The sequence below is a fragment of the Peromyscus californicus genome, unplaced genomic scaffold (assembly GCF_007827085.1).
Source record: "Peromyscus californicus insignis strain IS unplaced genomic scaffold, ASM782708v3 Scaffold_14__1_contigs__length_90479793_seg_2, whole genome shotgun sequence".
NCBI lineage: Eukaryota > Metazoa > Chordata > Mammalia > Rodentia > Cricetidae > Peromyscus > Peromyscus californicus.
This window is the reverse complement of record NW_026294436.1, coordinates 534,427-551,812: the sequence shown is the minus strand read 5'-3', so window position 1 is coordinate 551,812 and position 17,386 is coordinate 534,427. Positions and strand designations below refer to the sequence as shown.

The window sequence follows — 17,386 nt, the reverse complement described above, 5'->3', positions numbered from 1 at the left end:
ATATCTCAGTATGGTTTAGATTCACACTTTTTGATGAGGGTTGAGCATTTTTGGGTTTTCTGGGTTTTTCTTTTTCAGACAGGATTTCTGTGTGTAACAGCACTGGCTGTTCTGAAACTCACTCTGTAGAACAGGCTGGCATCAAACTCACAGTGATCCACCTGCCTTTACCTCACATGTGCTGGGATTAAAGGTGTGCACCACCACCGCCAGCTGCTTGAGTACTGTTTATTCCCTTTAGACAATGTGTGTTTTCTTTGAAAAATATCCATTCAGGATGTGTCCATTTCATCCAGATTGTGTATTTTGTATGGCCGCTGAGTAGTAAAATCTTTATGTGTTTGGATGTTTGTAGACTCTGCTATATAATCTGTTTTGAGGTGATTTTTTTTTTCGATTTTGTTGGTCACCATTTTCTTATATTGGTTATTCTGTATGCTGGACATGAGCTTTAAAATGATATTCAATTCATGTATTATTTGTGTGTATGTGGGTCCATGAAGTATGTATTAAGTGTAAGTGCCTGTGCCAAGGTGAACTTGAGCAATGAGAGGACAGCCTTCAGGAGTCTGTTCTCTCCTTCCCCCATGGGTTCTGGAGCTTGAACTCATCAGGCTTGCTCAGCAGTGACTGTCATAGCTGACCATCTGGCTGGCCCTGGCCCTAGGAAGCCAAGAAGCATCTCCATCTGATGCAGTCCACCTTATCTTCTGGCTATTATAACCTTTAATTTTGAATTCATAGTTTTAAGAAATGTTTTTCATTTTTTTCTCTGGGAGTTTTTTAGTTTTAGATCATAAAGTTTAGCTTTTAATATGTTCTAGGTCAGCTTCTGAATGTGTTCTAAAAGATATCTCATTTTGTTCTTTTGTGGGAGCTTCATTAGTTCTTTCATCGTTATTTACTAAAGAGGCGGGCCATGTCCCTTTACGTGTTCTTTGAGATTTGTCAAGACTTAGTCAGGGAAGAGTTACAAGAGTCAGTGTGGGGTGGACATGATCAGAGTACATCTATGAAATGCTCAAGAGAAAAACAAAAATATTTCAATCATTGGGTACTTTTCTTTGTGTGTGTATGTTTAGCTATGAGCTCTTTATTCTGTTACATAGATCTAGATGTTTAATTCTAAGACAGGACCATTCTGTTGTGAATACTATTGATTTTCCATATTATTTTACACCCATGATAGCTTTATTTTTGTTTCTCAAAATTCTGTTTACTCCTTAGGGTCTTTTGTGTTGCTTTTGTTTCTCAAAATTCTTTTTATCCTTTAGGGTCTTTTCAGTTCCATATGAATTTAGGAGTCTATTTTATTAAATATTATGACTACAATTTTGATACATATTTTAGTCAATCTGTAATTTGCCTTGAGCAGTATGAACATTTTATGATAGTAATTCTTCCAATCTATGCAGTTTTTTAAGAGAATTTATGGGTCTTCTAGATTTTTATAACTATATCACTGCATCCAACCATCACTTGTACTAGCCAGTGTGAATATAAGCCCTGGAAAATGGGTTTAGCTTAAGAATGGGCTTATGTAGTTTCTCAAGGTAGGTGTATTTTTTCTGGTCTGTTTTGTGAAACCAGAGTGGCATTATTTTGCACATTGATCTCAAGGCTTCTAAACCACACTTTGTGTTTTTATGGTGGGATCTAAGAGGAGGCAAGCATGATGAAACTTAAATTGTAATGTAAGTCATAAATAAATGTAAGAGAAGAGCTCTATAAAATGATTAATGTTCACATGTTAAGATTAGTTTCACAGATTTTAATTCCCTTCTATTTGAATTTGATATAAAATAATAATACACATGTGATTTTGCTTTTTCTATTGTGGTTGCTGTTTTTTGCCATGCTAGGGATCACATGGCCTTGTGAGTGTTAACCACAGTACTCCATCACTGAGCTATAACCTTAGTCTCAATAACTTCAATGACTGAATAGAAAAGGATGAATTCAATAGTTACGACAGATCCTGAAGCAAAATTCACTAACCAAAAATATTTAATTATATTGACACTAAATCTAATTTTTAAAGTCTTCAAGCCAGTTTAACATCTTTACAGAATTTAGAATGACATTTGTAAATAGAATATGAACTGATATACTTAGTTAAGATGAAATCCTACTGGATTATACTGGGAATTAAACACAATGGCTAGCATCTTTTTAAGGCAAAAAGTAGGAGGAGATAAACCAAGGAAGACTATTACTCTAGACCTTTAGCCTGTACAGGTGCACAAATGGATATGCACAGTGGGTTATATGCACACTACATATACATACAAATAAACATCACACACACACACCCCAAAACTATATTCTGACCTCTACACAATATGCAGATTATAATCAATATACCACAGTGTATGCTAGGGTAAAGATAGACAGGTCTATGAGCTTAAAGAATCTAGGTAGTTTCCCAATGGAAACATCAAGATGAATTCTGAAGGATGAGGAGCAAGGAGCCTAATGTGAAAGCTTCTCCTCACTGAAGGCCCCTCTGGAAAGGGATGGCTGGCTATTCAGTACTATTGCATTCTAAAGAAAACCCATGAGTGTTGAAACAGCTAAGATGTAGATGCTACACCTGACTCTAAAAATTATTAAGTAAATATTTTAAGAAGTTCTTCAATTTTGAAAACTTTCATTTGTTTTTTTATATCTATAAAATTAAGAGAAAAACCTTTCTAGATGAACATGGAAGGCAGGAACTCAATCATGGTGAATTTGCTTAGTAAGGCAAGCAATGTAATTCTGTCCAGTTTGACGAGGTTATTATTTAGAATGTGATTCTTTTGAAGAAGGATCCTCATTGTGATGTTTAGTTCTAGAGTTTTGTTTGTTTGTTTGTTTTTAGTATAAGTTTTGCACTATTATTTTCAATTAAATACTTTTTATCATATTAATATATTCATTGTGTGTGTTCTGTATGAGTGTTCATTGTGCCGTGCCATTTATGTAGAAGTCAGAAAACAACTTTTGAGAGTCAATTCTCCCATTGTGGGGCCCAGGAATAGAATGCAGGTAGTCAAACACAGTTACCTGCTGAGACATCTCACCAGACATCACTATTACTTTTCTAAGTAGTATTGATGATAACTTTGTGAGGTTCTCACACACAGAAGGGAATAAAGGTATAAATTTGGCTCAAAGGTATAAAAATGGAAGAAAAAAGAAGATAGATAAAATTTGAGTGTATTAACATTAAAAGAACCCACTAAAATTTTATGAGGTACTTGCTGGTGACCAGAGTGCATTCTATTACAAATGCTTATTTCAGGAACATATTTGGAGAGGAGGAGATAACTGCATCTCAAAAATCACTTTTATTTTTAATTTCCATATTGTAAACAGAAAATCTCTGCCCATATTCATGCAGAGGAAGTATCCCATTTATGCACAGCACTGCTAATGTCGGCTAGAGAGAAAAATGAGACCAAGTGGGAGATAAATGCAGTATGATGCATTGTTCCCAATGCACTTCTGACCTGGCACTTAGCCAATTCTTTAGTTTGTTATATTGACAGAGCATTTCCTGTGACAGTTTGCTACCTCTGGGACTGTAAACCTAAAGTGCTTACGATTGTGTAGGCCTGAGGGAGGAGTGTGGTGATAGAGAACCCTAGAGAAGAGAGAGACAATGAATATTAACAAACACAGAAAGAAGCAGAGAAAGGAAAAGAGGATTCAAACACTGGCATGATGACTAAGAATATCCATCTTGAACACAAGCCCTGTTGTTTTTCTATGATTGTTGGCAATGGGAAAATGAGTCAGTCTAGGCAGGTCACAGAAATGGGAGGATGTGAAGGGATGGATCAGAATCATATTTGGCCCAAATCTGAGTGAATGTATTTTCTCTTTAATGCCCCTCAGAGTATGATACTGTACTCTGTTCTCAGCATTGTGTGCTCTCTTGTGTACTCAAGGAGAGAGCTTCTGGTGTCTGAGGAAGACTCCAACTGTTCAGTACACATGAACCCTCAGAGTAGACAGAGCAACCTGGGCCACTCACTAGCCATGTTGGAGAGGTGAAATGGGAAGACATGCCTGGGATAAAGAAGCCAGTGAATGTTTCCCTTCCATGGCACTTTTCATGTAGAGTAGCTATCAAATTGACAAAGGATACTCACCCTAAAGTAGCCATTCTGCTTATGCTGCAATGCTTTGTCTTCCTTAGCCCCTCAATCCTCTTCTCTCCCTCCTTCCTATGTGTTTCCAGACTCTCTTAAATCCCCTTTAGTTTCCATCCATTTTGTAGCCTCTGAGGTTGAGATTCAGCAGATTGATTTCCTGAACTCATGGATAGTGAACAGTCGCTTGAAAAACACTCTCCTGGTAAAATTTGAATTTCCCAAGGGACCATGAAGGTTTAGGTTGGTCACCACATCTTAGTCAGACCACACTTAAACTGAAACATTGTATTACACATCAGTGGGTGGGAAAGGGTAGGTTTCCTCTTTCTCAAGCTCAGAAGGAGGAAGGTGATTTCGAGAGAATCATGTCATGAGAATAATCAAGTCATGCTCATGATCTCACATTCATTCCAATTACAAAACAGGTCTGTGGGTGTGCTTGTCAAAGTGGACTTCTTACTTCCTCTCCTCCCCTCCCCTCTCCCTCTCTCTTTTCTGGTATTTCCTCCCCTCTCTCCCTATTCTTTCTTCTAGTTGCCTTTTTGAGGCAGGGTTACTCTATAGTCCAGCTGGCCTGTAACCCTGATCCTCCTGTCTCAGCCTCCAAAGAGATGAAATTACAAGTCTACACCACAATGCTGATCTCAAACTAGAATTTTAATTTAAAATGGCACATATAGAAAACAACAACAAGATCAATACAAAGACACACTCACTTTATTTAGTAGCTATATTCAGAAGTTTGTATTTCAACTCTGATGAACATACTGATTTTACAAAAGTTTAATGCTGAGTCATTGAGACTCAGGAAACAGAAACAAAGTGACCAATTCATGAACAATTTAATCACATCTTTCTATGTTGTGTTTGCTATTCTTAGTTCTAATCCTTCCCCACTTCTTTGCTTTCAAGGAAGTTTACAAGTTCGCTATCGGCTAAACAAGGAAGAAAGTCATGTGTTCACCATCAGCACAGAGAACTTGGCCAACAGAAGGGTGCATCAGGTGAAGATTAGCCGAGAGGGGCCAGAGCTTTCCATTCAGGTATTTCACTTCTCATCTTTCCACTCAGCCTACAAGCCAAGGCTTCTCCATCAAACATGTCTGAGCTCCTAAGTCCAGGCACATACTGTAGTGTAGAGTTGCCCGGGATGCCAGTCCAGCCCTGAGCCATGCTCCTTCTCACTGGCACTGTCATCACCCAGGAAACAGCTAGAAATGCAAATTTGTGAATCCCCAACTAGAGCTAATCCATCACAAACTACTGGAGAGGAAGAGAAAGCACTGTCAATTCTAGTTGTGCTCAAGTTTAATCAGGTCTTAACCAGATTGAGTTACGAAGGGATTCATGCAAAGAGGAAAGTACAGAAGACTGTAGTGGGCATAGAGTACAGAAGAGGGAACAGGTGATGTGGAGGCCCTCAGGAAGGCACAGGTCTCCTCTACACATCACTACTTCCTTCCTAGTGCAAACTGGGTCTTGACGACAAGGAAGAGCTGACTGGGTAGAAAAGGTTCTTGGATGGTTCATATGAGCACAGGCATAGCTATCAGAGAAAACAGAGTGTGATAGGCTTCTCTGAAAGATTAGTGACTCTGTATAGAGCCAACAGCATGGTAGGGCAGATCCCAATGAAGTCCAGTCAAACCTAGATGACCCCTCTTTGATCAAAACCTAAAGAGAGAATGTTCATCAGCTTAGCAATCACCAGTATGCATAGGTGAGTTTAATCCATTAATATGTGTTCTCCCCATTTATCACTTAAAATGCCCTTTTCTTTGCTGGCCAGCAACAGGTGCAATGATATTGGCCCTATCAGAAGATGACTTTGCTGTCTTCCTCTGTGAACAATGTATTCTTTAGAAGAGACATCACACATTTTCATTAGCCTATCTCCTCCTACCCTAGCTCCTCTTACCTGGACCTGGGGGCTTGTGTGCTCTCTCCCTCCCATGCCTGGCCTCAATATCTCAGCACTCTAAGACTTGTCCTACTACCTGTGAGTCAGATCTCATGACCCTCTCACAAGCACACCTCCAACATCCTCCTGTCTTCTATCCTTTTTACCACCTTTCCAGCTCCATCAATTGGCACCCTGAAGCACAGCCTATGTAATGCATCAAAAATAAGCAAGCAAACAAATCAACCAAGATCGTTCTGGCTCAAGGAAAGAAACTCATTTCTCACCAGTTTTACATATTGCTAGACTTTATCATTTTATTTTCAAATTTCTTGGAAAATTTGATATATACCAATTTCCAAAGTGTAACTTCTATGTTAGTTAGTTTATTCATTGCTATGACAAAATCCCTAAGAAACAGTTTAAATGATTCTGGCTTGCAGTTTGAGAGTGCAGTCTGATATTGTAACAGTAGCATGAGGCAGCTGGTCACATTCCATTCTTAGTCAGTTATCAGAGAGAGTTGAATGAAGGTATTCAGCTCACTTTCTACTTTTTACTTATTCAAGAATCCCAGTTTTTGGAATGGTGCCACACACATTTGAGGTGGGTCTTTCCAACTCAATCTAATCTAGAAACTCATGCACAGATATGCCTAGAAGTTTATTTCCATGATAATTCTAAATTCCATGTAGTTGACAATCAAAATTAACTATTATACTTTCCTTCCCCATAGTCCCAGCATGTTACACAAAAACTGTACTGCTCAAGATATAAATGGGGTTATTATATTTGCAGATCCCAGTGGTATAGTAGTGTGTGAAATATTTCTGGGGAGGCATGAACAAATGACTACTCACTCCACATAGAGAACAAACAGCAAACAAATATAAGGATGCCACTAAACCCAATTAGTGAACCAGTCAGATTACTAACAGGAGAATTTTTAGATTTATTGAGATTACTAATGGGAGAATAGTTGAGGGGTTACAGAGCAAACGTAATTTAAAAACAGATACATCACTACAATCCACTCCAGCGTGGGTGGCAACCTGAGGAAACCTGGCATGCAGATCAATAGGTAGGAAAGTTCTTGTTTTAAGGAAGTCAGTTTGGGGAGCTAAGGGCCTATCTCTAGTGTATCTGGTCAGTTTCAGGGACTTCCTGAAACCTTTGAGTCATTTACTTAACAAGTTTAATGAGCTTCCTGGTAGGATGTACTGTCCTATTTCCCCAGGTGTAAGTGCCACACTTCCTTACTGAGCCAAGGTCACCTGATATGGCTTGTCAAGGCATAAAACCAGACTTGGGTTGGAGGGGCCAGAGCAAGACTGAGGCACGGACAATTTTATTGAGAAAGTTTGACTTTTTATACCCTTATCAGAAAGAGAATATAGTACCAGTTGCCAGGATCAATACAGTTGTTGCCAAGATACAATGACATTTCCAAGCTGTACAAGGTACACAAGATTAATGTCTAATACCAATTGTCCTCTTAAGTTTTCATGCTTTCTTGACTTCTAAGGGAAAATACAGACACACACAAAATGGCCTGAAGGCTTTACTGCCTGAGGGAGTGCATTAGTTTCTCAGGAACTGAAAGGCACACAGTGCCCCAGGAGTCACTGACTTTAACCCAAAAAGCCTGTAATGCATGCCTCTCAAAGCAGCTAGACCAGGCCAATTCCATGGTCCCTGCACCCAAGCTTTCCTCCAATGGAGGAGGGTGCTACACAACATGGTAGTATGCCAGCCTTTTCCTTACCTGTCATATTCCTGACATCCGATACAGAGATTGCTCCCACCCTTTGGGACTTGACTTGCATGTTTTGAACAGTGCCATTCTTCTCTGATGCTTCTTCTACCCCATTAGTTGATCACTGCTGTCTCTTTGTGGGTCCTCTGTTATCTCTCTTATCCATTGGTACACACAGGACTCTGTTAGACTCCTGCGGCTTTGTAGCTATAGTTATGTGATGGTTTATTTCAATTAATCTTGTACTTTTGAATACTATGCATTTCCCAATAAATGAATGTGTAGCTTTATCCAGACCTCTCCTGATGACTTCCAACCTGTTCCCTTGTTTTTCCTATGCACTGCTCATTAGCCTTGACATATTTTATTGTTTTCTCTTCGGAACCCATCCTATCTGATATGAAATAAATATAGTTTATTTATTTATTTATATTCTATAACCCTCCTCTAGAATGTGAGTTTGATGAAAACGTGAACTTGGTTTGCATTCATTACTGCAGAGCTAGCTCCTTAGCAGTCCCTAGCAGCAGGTCTTCGGTGAACATTTGTGAACTAAGTGGATGGCTTCCACATGGCTGCAGGGGCTGTGTGATTAAGATTGATGTGACCTTGTGGAGAAGGGGGGATGTTCTCGTTTCATGGCTGTTGCTGTGTTAAATATCCTGACAAGAACCAACTTCGGGTCAGAAGGGGGTTATTTTTTACTCATAATTCCAGGTTACAGCCCACCATAAGAGCGATGTCAAGGCGGCAGGAAGTTAAAACAACTAGTTCCCTTCAACATCCAAGAGCAGAGAGAAATGAATATATATATATGATCACTTGTTTGCTTGTGTCCAGCTTGGTTTCTCTACTCTCATAGAGTTTAGGACTCCCTTACTAAAGAATGGTGCTGCTCACAGTGGGCTGGGTCTTCTTGCATCTTTTAACTTATGATAATTCCTTACATACATATCCACAGATCAATCCAATGTAGGAAATCTCTCATTAAAACTTTTCCAAGTGACTCTGGGCTGTGTCAAGTTCATTCTTAAAACAAGACAGGTGGGGTGAGTTTAGGGTTTAAGCTTATGTTTGTAATCCTATAACTTGGGAGTAAGAGTCAGGGAGATTTCTTGAACTCACTGGAGAGCCAACCTAACCTCCTCTGTGATTTCTATACCAATGAGCATACTGTTTGGAGTCTCCCTTTTAGAACTCCTTATCATCCTGTATGGAAAGATACGTTTAGCAGTGATAATGTAAAAATCAGTTAGGAAGATTGAAACATGCCACAGGGGGAGCCATGGAGAGAATTTCAGGGGGTATTAGGATGCAGCATTGGAGACCATTTTAATGTGGCCTGTGTGATAAAGTAAGAATGACTATTAGTTATTCTAATTAGATGGAAGTTCAGGAGTAATTGTTGGATATATGACACAAATAATTTCCAAACCATTAGAAATTATCCTCTTACCTGTTACAATATTCCTGAAATGAGGAGGGGGTCACACCTTTGACACGTTTGGGTTGGGTGGGGAGTGCAGCTGCTGAACTGGTGAATGGTAGGAATTGTAATGATAGCTTCCTGTTCGTATAGTCTGTGGGAGTTCCATGTATAGGCCAGAGGTCAACCTCAAGTCTCATTCCTGAGGAGGGGCAGTTCCTCCACAGTTTTTTGATACAAAGACTCTCATTGGTATAGAAGTCACAAAGGAGGTTAGGTTGGCTCTCCAGTGAGTTCAAGAGATCTCCCTGACTCTTCTTCCCAAGTTATGGGATTACAAACACATGCTACCCCACCTGACATTTTACAGGGGTTTTATGGACCAAACTCAGGTCCTTGGACTGTTGTGGCAAACACTTCACTGATTGAGCTATCCCCACAAGCTGTGTTTGTTTAGACTTTTAATGAAGTCCTGATGGAAAACTGGGGCATGTTCAGTAGAGCGTTTTACATATGAACATTTTTAGTACCTTTATATTTTCTGTGCTCTTCACAAATGAAAAAAGGAAGTGGAACACAGAGAGAGCAGTGAGATGTGTGTGTTTTCCTGCTCTGTCTATGTAATTTCCACCAGTCAATTTACAGTCAATACTAAGCAGCCACTTGCTATTTGCAAAGTGCTGAAGAGAGCAGAAAAACTAGAGCAGGAACTTCACGTTTTGATCCTTAAGTCTGTTTGTTGGCTCAGAAAGACAGCAGGCTTGTCTTTGGGACCATCCTTACACTCTCAATCCAATCTGTATTTCTTTTTCTTCATTTGTAAACAAACAAACACAACAACAGCAAAAAGCAGTCCCCTGGTGGATCCTTATTTCCTGGTTGGCCAGTAAGGAACATTTCAGGAATGCTGCCTACCTGTCAGAGAGAAAGGACACTCAGCCACCAAAACCACAAGGCTTTCCCCATAATCTTAATTTAGCTGTTCAAAATTGCCTTTTCAAGGACAGATAGACAAACCTGACTATTTGAGAACAAGGACAGAGATCCCAAGTCCAGAAACAACATGGCCATGGACAACTGTTAATATAATAATATGTGGCTTGACTAACTTATTCGTCTTTGTGACTTCTTTGTCACTATGTCATAGCATTGTAAAGAGAAAGACATTTAGAAGTATACATCTGTGTCCCGTTTTATATATTCTTTACTAAAAAAGAAATTATGGTTTAATTCACAAAACAGTGATATAGACCATGAGTCATAGTTTGTACTAAATTCATGGATAAATGACAAGGTCAGGAGGTTCCTGAAGAGAGTAACTCTTAAGGGATGTGGACAGAAAGAGTTGTGAAAGGAGGAACTGAATGGAAGGATTAGATATTAGTCCTGATCCATTTGATTTTCCCCGAGCAGAGCAAACTCCCTCACCTCGCTGTATTACTGTTTGTCTTCATTTCTAGCATATGTCGTAGAAAATGATGAGGATAGAATCATTTGTATGTTCAGAGTGGAGATTGGAGGGCAGGGGTCAGGGTGCAGTTGATAAAGCGTTTGCCTTGTCAGCCTGAGGATCTGTGTTCAGATCCCAGAAGCATTATAACGATCGAGGAGAGATGACAAACACATGCTTGTAATCCCTGTGATGTTGAGAGAGGACAGAGAGACAAGGTGATCCCTGAGAGCTGGCTAGACAGGTAGCCTAGCCTATTTGATGAAGTTCTGGGCCAAAGAGAGAGCCTGTCTCAGCCAAAAAGGGGAAGGCACCTGAAGAATGTCACCTGGGGTTGTCCCCTGGCTTTTATGTCCATACATATATACTCTTCCCCAAACAATAGAGATTGGAGGAATCTGTTGGCTCTGACTAGATTGAGAAAAATGGAGATAGATTGGTGGTGCAGCCCAGGAAGGAGAAAGAGGAGGGAGCAAACCAGAGCCAAGGATGGAGCAGTGTATGCAGCCAGAGGTGATGGCTAAGGGAGGATCCTGGAAATCAAGGCCTGGAGCACCCAGCGGTGACTTCCGCTGAGCCTGCCAGTGGGATGGGATCAGCCAGCTCTGTCAGTGGCAGCAATATGTGCAGCTTTCCTCAAGTGCTTACCAAACTATGTTCCATGATGAGGAAGCTCTGCAGTCCACACCAGAAAACAGGTCAGGGGTAGGGAGGAAGAGAAAATGGTGGTGACTGTAAGAATCAGAGGGGAGGAAGAAGTAAAAATGGGCAGTGCTGCTGGGTCTCATCTAATGTGCCACAGCAGGTACCAGATGGGCTTCTATTGTTTACTTGTTTTCAGCGAAGAATTTGGTGAAAAATTCTCAGTGGGGAGAAAATACTTGACAATAGGTCTGTAGGATCTCCAAGGGAATGTAAGCATGCCAAAGACCTTATTTTACAAGGAAGACAGAAAGGGTACTTTATGTGCATTGTGGGACAGCTCCTGGGACATTTTGAATCTCTCTTGGGAGAAAACCCCTGAGGAGACTCTACCCCTTGTAAGAACGTAAGCTGTTTACAAAAGGGATTGCTTTATGCCTTCTGAAAACCTGGACTGATGGCATTATTTTGTTCTCCTACAGGTGGACCAGCAACTCTTCAGCTATAACTTCTCCCCAGAAGCTGAGTTCAGGACAGCAAGGTCACTTACTCTAGGCAAAGTCACAGGTCTGTTTCTCTGTTCTATACTTTTCAATGGATGTTGTTAAAATTAATAAATTAGTAGTCTTTGTTGGTGTGGTCAGCGATTCACAGCTGCAGACATGACCCCCATCTGTAGTCTCCATACAGGTTTTGAAAGAGGTTTTGACACACACATATGGCAGTGGTGCAGAATGTCATTTGTATCTGCTTTATTGTTTGGTTAGTTCGTTGTTAATGGTTAGTTATTTGTGGTAATTATTTTGTTGGTTAAGTGTCAGTAATTGGGCAGAAAGGTAAAAAAAAAGTAAAATAATATTTTAATTTAAAATTTACATTTATTAATTATTTTTTCAGAAAGCCAACATTTTACCTGAATTTCCTTAGTTTTAACCTAAAGGGATGAAGTAGGAAGCTGAGCAGCAGGATGAGGATTGAAATCTCCATTAGAAGAGTGGGTTCCCCTCTTGTTCTCATACAGGTTTTGTGAATTTTCACTTTCTATTGGAGAACGTTTATTGCCTGTACAGCACTGAACTTTTCATACATTCCTGAAGAATAGGATATTTTAAACAATATCCAATCCTTAACAATAATGTTTAGACCTTGAATATATTTTGTTTATAACAGGCAGTTGCTTTGTTCACAATTTGGTCAACCTTTCCTTTTAATTTATTTTTTCCTTTTTTAGACTCATGTATTACCTTGTGTAGAACACACAACTAAGTTTAATTTTAAGTATTGCACATGCATACATGTACAATGTGTGGTGTATGCACACTCACATTGTGACTGTGGGCAAGTATGTGGCACGAGATGCTTTTGGAGATCAACAACCTTGTTTGAGACAGGATCGTTAGTACTGTGCTTTGTGCACAAATGGAGAGCATCCTGGTTTATGAGCTTCCAGTGATTCTGTCTCCTCCTATCATTCCAAAAGAGCACTGGAATTTCAGATACCTGGATAGTCTGGCTTTACTTGGGTTCTGAGGATTGAAACTCAGATTTTCAAGAAGCTATCATCTCCCTAGCACCAGTGTTTGTTTGTTTGTTTTAACTATCTATATAATCTGGAGATCTGTGCTTTACAAATTAGTAATTGCAAGTCTTTTTCAGATTTTGAAATCACTTGTACATTGGGACTTCTACCTGTCGCCTTATTTCCTACTGAGTCAGCTATTTTTGTGACTCTCTCAGGTTCTCTGTGGTTGTGTTGATCACAGTACAGTTTAGAAATCATTTACAACTTTGGGTATCTTAAGCAGGAATAGACAACATAAGAAATCACTTTCTTATGAAAGTTTTGCAGCCCTCAACTCTGAGTCTTGATAGCACCTTTTGGAATGGCTTCTTACAAACTCTGAGGGTCTTTGTGGGAAATGTAGGGGTGCTCTCGTTTACCTACTAATCCCCAACTAGAAGGGGTTCTAACTCATACAGAATGTAGATTTACAAGGCAAAGAAGACATTCTCTGAAAAATGGCTGCAGAAAATGTGTTTCTCTAACAGTGGAGCAGCTTAGATAGGACAATGATCCGCTGTTTCTCCAGTCTTCTTCATTAAAAATATGACATTTCCAGAACATAATGTAAATGCACAATAAGTCTAGAAAATGTCAATTTCAGTTTCCCAAGGTGACAGACACATGAATCAATCAATATGAATGATTTCTAAATGGGCATATTTCTTACCCCACCCCCTACAAGCCCAATAATAATACTGTCATAATAAAAATGCTGCTTCTGAAGCTGTTTATTCTGGTTCACTAATGTGGCCCTGGTGAGTTTTAACTTCCTGTTCTCTGTATCTTAGACATTTCTGCTTTGTAAAAAATGTCATTTTTCCCCTTTCTGAGCCAAATCTTTTTGATATATATTTTTTTCTGTCTTAAAGTACCTGAATTATAAACTTTCATCTGAAGCAAGGTATTTATCTCACCTTGAGTCTTGGAAGATCATTTTGCTAGACAGCTGAAGGGTGTTATATTTCAGATGGGAGGTGAAGGAGAGACAGAGAGAGCTCATGTGCACTCTGGGTATGGAGGCAGAAGCACTGGTTCATGACTGCTACCAATGCACAGCTCTCCCAGCTCTGCATCCAGGATGTTATGATGGGAACTTGCAACTGTCTACATGAGGAGAGATCACACTGTAGAAATCACAAATGCCCATGACAATCACTGTTATCCTTCCTATGAGCTGATTTGAAATGCAAAATTTACCAATGAGTACACACCTCCTCAGTTGTCTCCTGGTTTCAGAGGATGCTCTTGAAATCTCTTGTTAGTTGGTTCTACTTTTGGAAGTTCTTACTTCGTCCACACCAGCACACAGAACTGCTTTGATTGTATGTTCTTAAGCAATAAAAAACTTGGTGCATCGGTTGATGTTGTGCAGTTGTATGTGTCTGGTTGTACATTTCTTATTAAAGTTTCCTATTTAATATTTTTATACTTCCTGAGTCTATTAATTAGTTCCTATGTATCTTTGTATCTAGTCACATACAGAATTCATCTTTATTCACTAATTCTCAGATTCTAGACATATCAGCTATTGATTCTTTCACATTCTATGTATTCAACTCTTTGAGATCTGAATTTGGTCAACTTTGGACTTTCTAATTTCACCTGCACATATTTTAAAAACGTTGACTGCTGTCAAAACAGTATAAATTCTAAGCATATAAAACCCTTTTGTTTTTGCCCATGGCTTTGTCTCTGTGTGTGTTTGTGTGTGAGGGGGGAGGGGAGGTGAATGTGGGTGCATGCCATTGAGTGCTTGGTTCAGCAAACCAAACTAAATTCAGGTTTATCAGGCTTGCATGGCAAGAACTTCAGTCACAGAGCCATTGTGGAGCCAGTTTTTATTTACTTTTAATCTTCTGATTTTTTAATTCCTTCAAGTGTGCTTAACTACAATTAACATAATATGTGAACCATTTTTTGATAATGTTTTCTTTTCATTTTTAAAACTAAAATTCTATGGCTTGGCCAACGAAACTGTTAATTAAGAAAACCTGTTGTCCTTGCTTATTTCTTCTTGGTTTCCATCTGTTCGTAAAGCGTGTTGATAATTGTTACCAAACACTCTCTCTGCTGGTCCCACTTCCTGACTCTCTGGGGACCCAATTCTGTAACTAGTTGTCTTCTAAATCTTTCCTCTGGCAGCTTCTTATTCTGGGTATATTGTGTGTGAGTGTGCAGGAATGTGTGCACTTCCATGTGTTGACACACACATGCACAAACACATACTTGCATATTTAGTTGGAACTGTTATCTGAGAACCTGAAGCATGGAAAATGGAGCATTTCCCTCCTGGTAAGATTCAGACTTTTTCTACCAGGAGATACTGGTAGAAACATGGAGATACTGATTAGGATAATTTGAGTCTCTCATTTTATTCATTCCTGGGTAGAACAGAAGTACAAATTTGAATTCTGAAGCTTAATGACATTAAAGCTTTTGGTAGAGTTTCTCAGAATTAATGCTGTTAATGTTAGTACTGTGCTATATAGCAGTCCATTTTATTAATCCTTTCATGTATTCATAATTGGCTCATATTCACTCTCATTACTCTCTCCTACACTTCTTCTTGCTTATTTTTTTCTTCTTTCCGAGTCCCCAGTGACCACACTGCTTATTCCTAAACTATAATTTGTTTACAATCTTCTGGTTTCTCTTGTCCTACATTTTCAAAGTATTTTGTGTCGCCGAATCCTAATTTCAACTGACGGTATAAATCTAAGGGGAAAGTTCACTAAAGCTTTCACATCATCAATCTCAGACTCGTGTGTGTGTGTGTGTGTGTGTGTGTGTGTGTGTGTGTGTGTGTGTGTAGACCAAAGGATAAGTAGTGATCTTCAGGATTAGTCCATGTTAATTTTTGAGTCAGGGTTACAGAGTGTACCAGGCTGGCTGACCAGCAAGTCCTAGGAATCTGCCTCTCTGACTCCCCAACGTTAACTCATGGACACATTCCTCTAGGTCTAGCTTTTTTCTTCTGTTCAGTGATCAAAGGAAGATCCCCATGCTCGCAAGGCAATGACTTCAGTGACTAAGCCATCTGACCATCCGAAGCTTGGATGAAACTATCCGTGTGCGATAGAAGCTACAAGGACATTCTCTTCTAAAGTCCCTTCAGGAACTTTGCAGTTGGACTTGATGTTCATAGGCCCCTTCACTTATGGAAATCAGCACAATGGTGGCATGTATACAATGAAGACTAAAGAAAGATGCCTAAGTGTTAGAGTGCCAGATTGTTCTCTGCTTATGACACTTTCATATCAGATATCATGTAGGAGTCGTCTGGGTTATGATTGAGTAGAGAAATCAATAAACTTCCCCACTCTACTGAATAGAAAACACTTTCCCAAAGCCAGATGGCTTTCCTCCACACCCAAAATGCTGTTAGGATAATGATTTGGGATCACCATCAAGCTCAAATCTGTGGTCTGTGAATGACTGCTACCTGAAAATGAAGGGAGCCCTATGAGTATCTGGCCCATGATCAGAGAGACACAGTTAGCCTGAGAGAGACAGAGGAGGGTGGGGCAGGTGCTTCACAGGGTAAGCTCTGTATTCACAAACCTAATGACTGGGTTTAATCCCCAAAGCCCACCTGATAGAAGAGAATCGACTCCTAAAAGTTTTCCCCTGGTTTCTACACATGTGCCATGGCACGTGTGCCCCCTCCTCCCAAATAAACAAATGCAATTTTTAAATTAAAAGCAGAAGGAAAGAGAGCAAAAGAACGGCGGCCAGGCTTCAGAGCAGCACGGAAATGTGGGAAACAAGAATGGTTTGGACAGAAGTGAGCACGTGAGAGGCATGGCACAGACGAAGCAAGGGGAGGGCAGAAGTGGGTGCTCAGACCTGATGACAAATGCCACCCACTCCTCGATTTTAGAAAAGATTACTCCGAGGGACACTTTCGACTGTAAAATAAAGATCTGCAAGCATTTTTCACAGTAGATTCTAAGGGGAAAATGCGTATACAGTTTGTCTCAGGTTTCTTCAAGAGCATTCCTTTTCAAAGCCAAACCAAATTTGTTCATTTTCTTTCTGTGAGAGGAAGGAGCAATTCACTGGCCTAAAGTCTGGTGATTTAGTGCATACTCTGTAGCAGCCCTAGTGCTCTAGGCACCATGATAAATAGAATAGATTAGTTTCTGAGGGCTTCTGAGATGGAGACACGAGCCGATGAGGAGAGCCAATGCCACTGTCCACATTAAAACTGAGGTAGGGCTGATGAGATGGCCCAGTGGGCAAAGGTCCCTGCCACCAAGCCTGACGATCTGAGTTTGAGCTCCAGGACCTCCATGGTAGGAGGAGAGAACTAATTTCCCACATTGTCCTCTAAACTACTTGTATGTGCTGTAACATGCTGGTACATACATCACAAAATAAATAAATGATAAAGTCGAGGTGTGTTGGCTCTCCATGAATGAAGACGCTTTTCTATGGCAAGTCATAAGATGTTGCTAAGTTTGATTTTTAATTGCTCACTGTCATTTTGCTTAACTCTCCAAATAT

General features: G+C 39.8%; 1 protein-coding gene across 2 annotated transcripts in view; it reads left to right on the top strand.

The window, feature by feature from the left end:
* The window catches only part of Cntnap5 (contactin associated protein family member 5), a 915,960-nt gene that overhangs the window by 840,319 nt on the left and 58,255 nt on the right, over nucleotides 1–17,386 (top strand). The window contains exons 20-21 of one of the 2 annotated variants that reach the window (XM_052736717.1): nucleotides 5,055–5,185; nucleotides 11,799–11,883. In XM_052736717.1, coding sequence (XP_052592677.1) covers nucleotides 5,055–5,185; nucleotides 11,799–11,883 — 216 coding nt within the window. The remainder of the gene's footprint in view (nucleotides 1–5,054; nucleotides 5,186–11,798; nucleotides 11,884–17,386) is intronic. The other variant, XR_008217835.1, reaches the window with a different exon arrangement.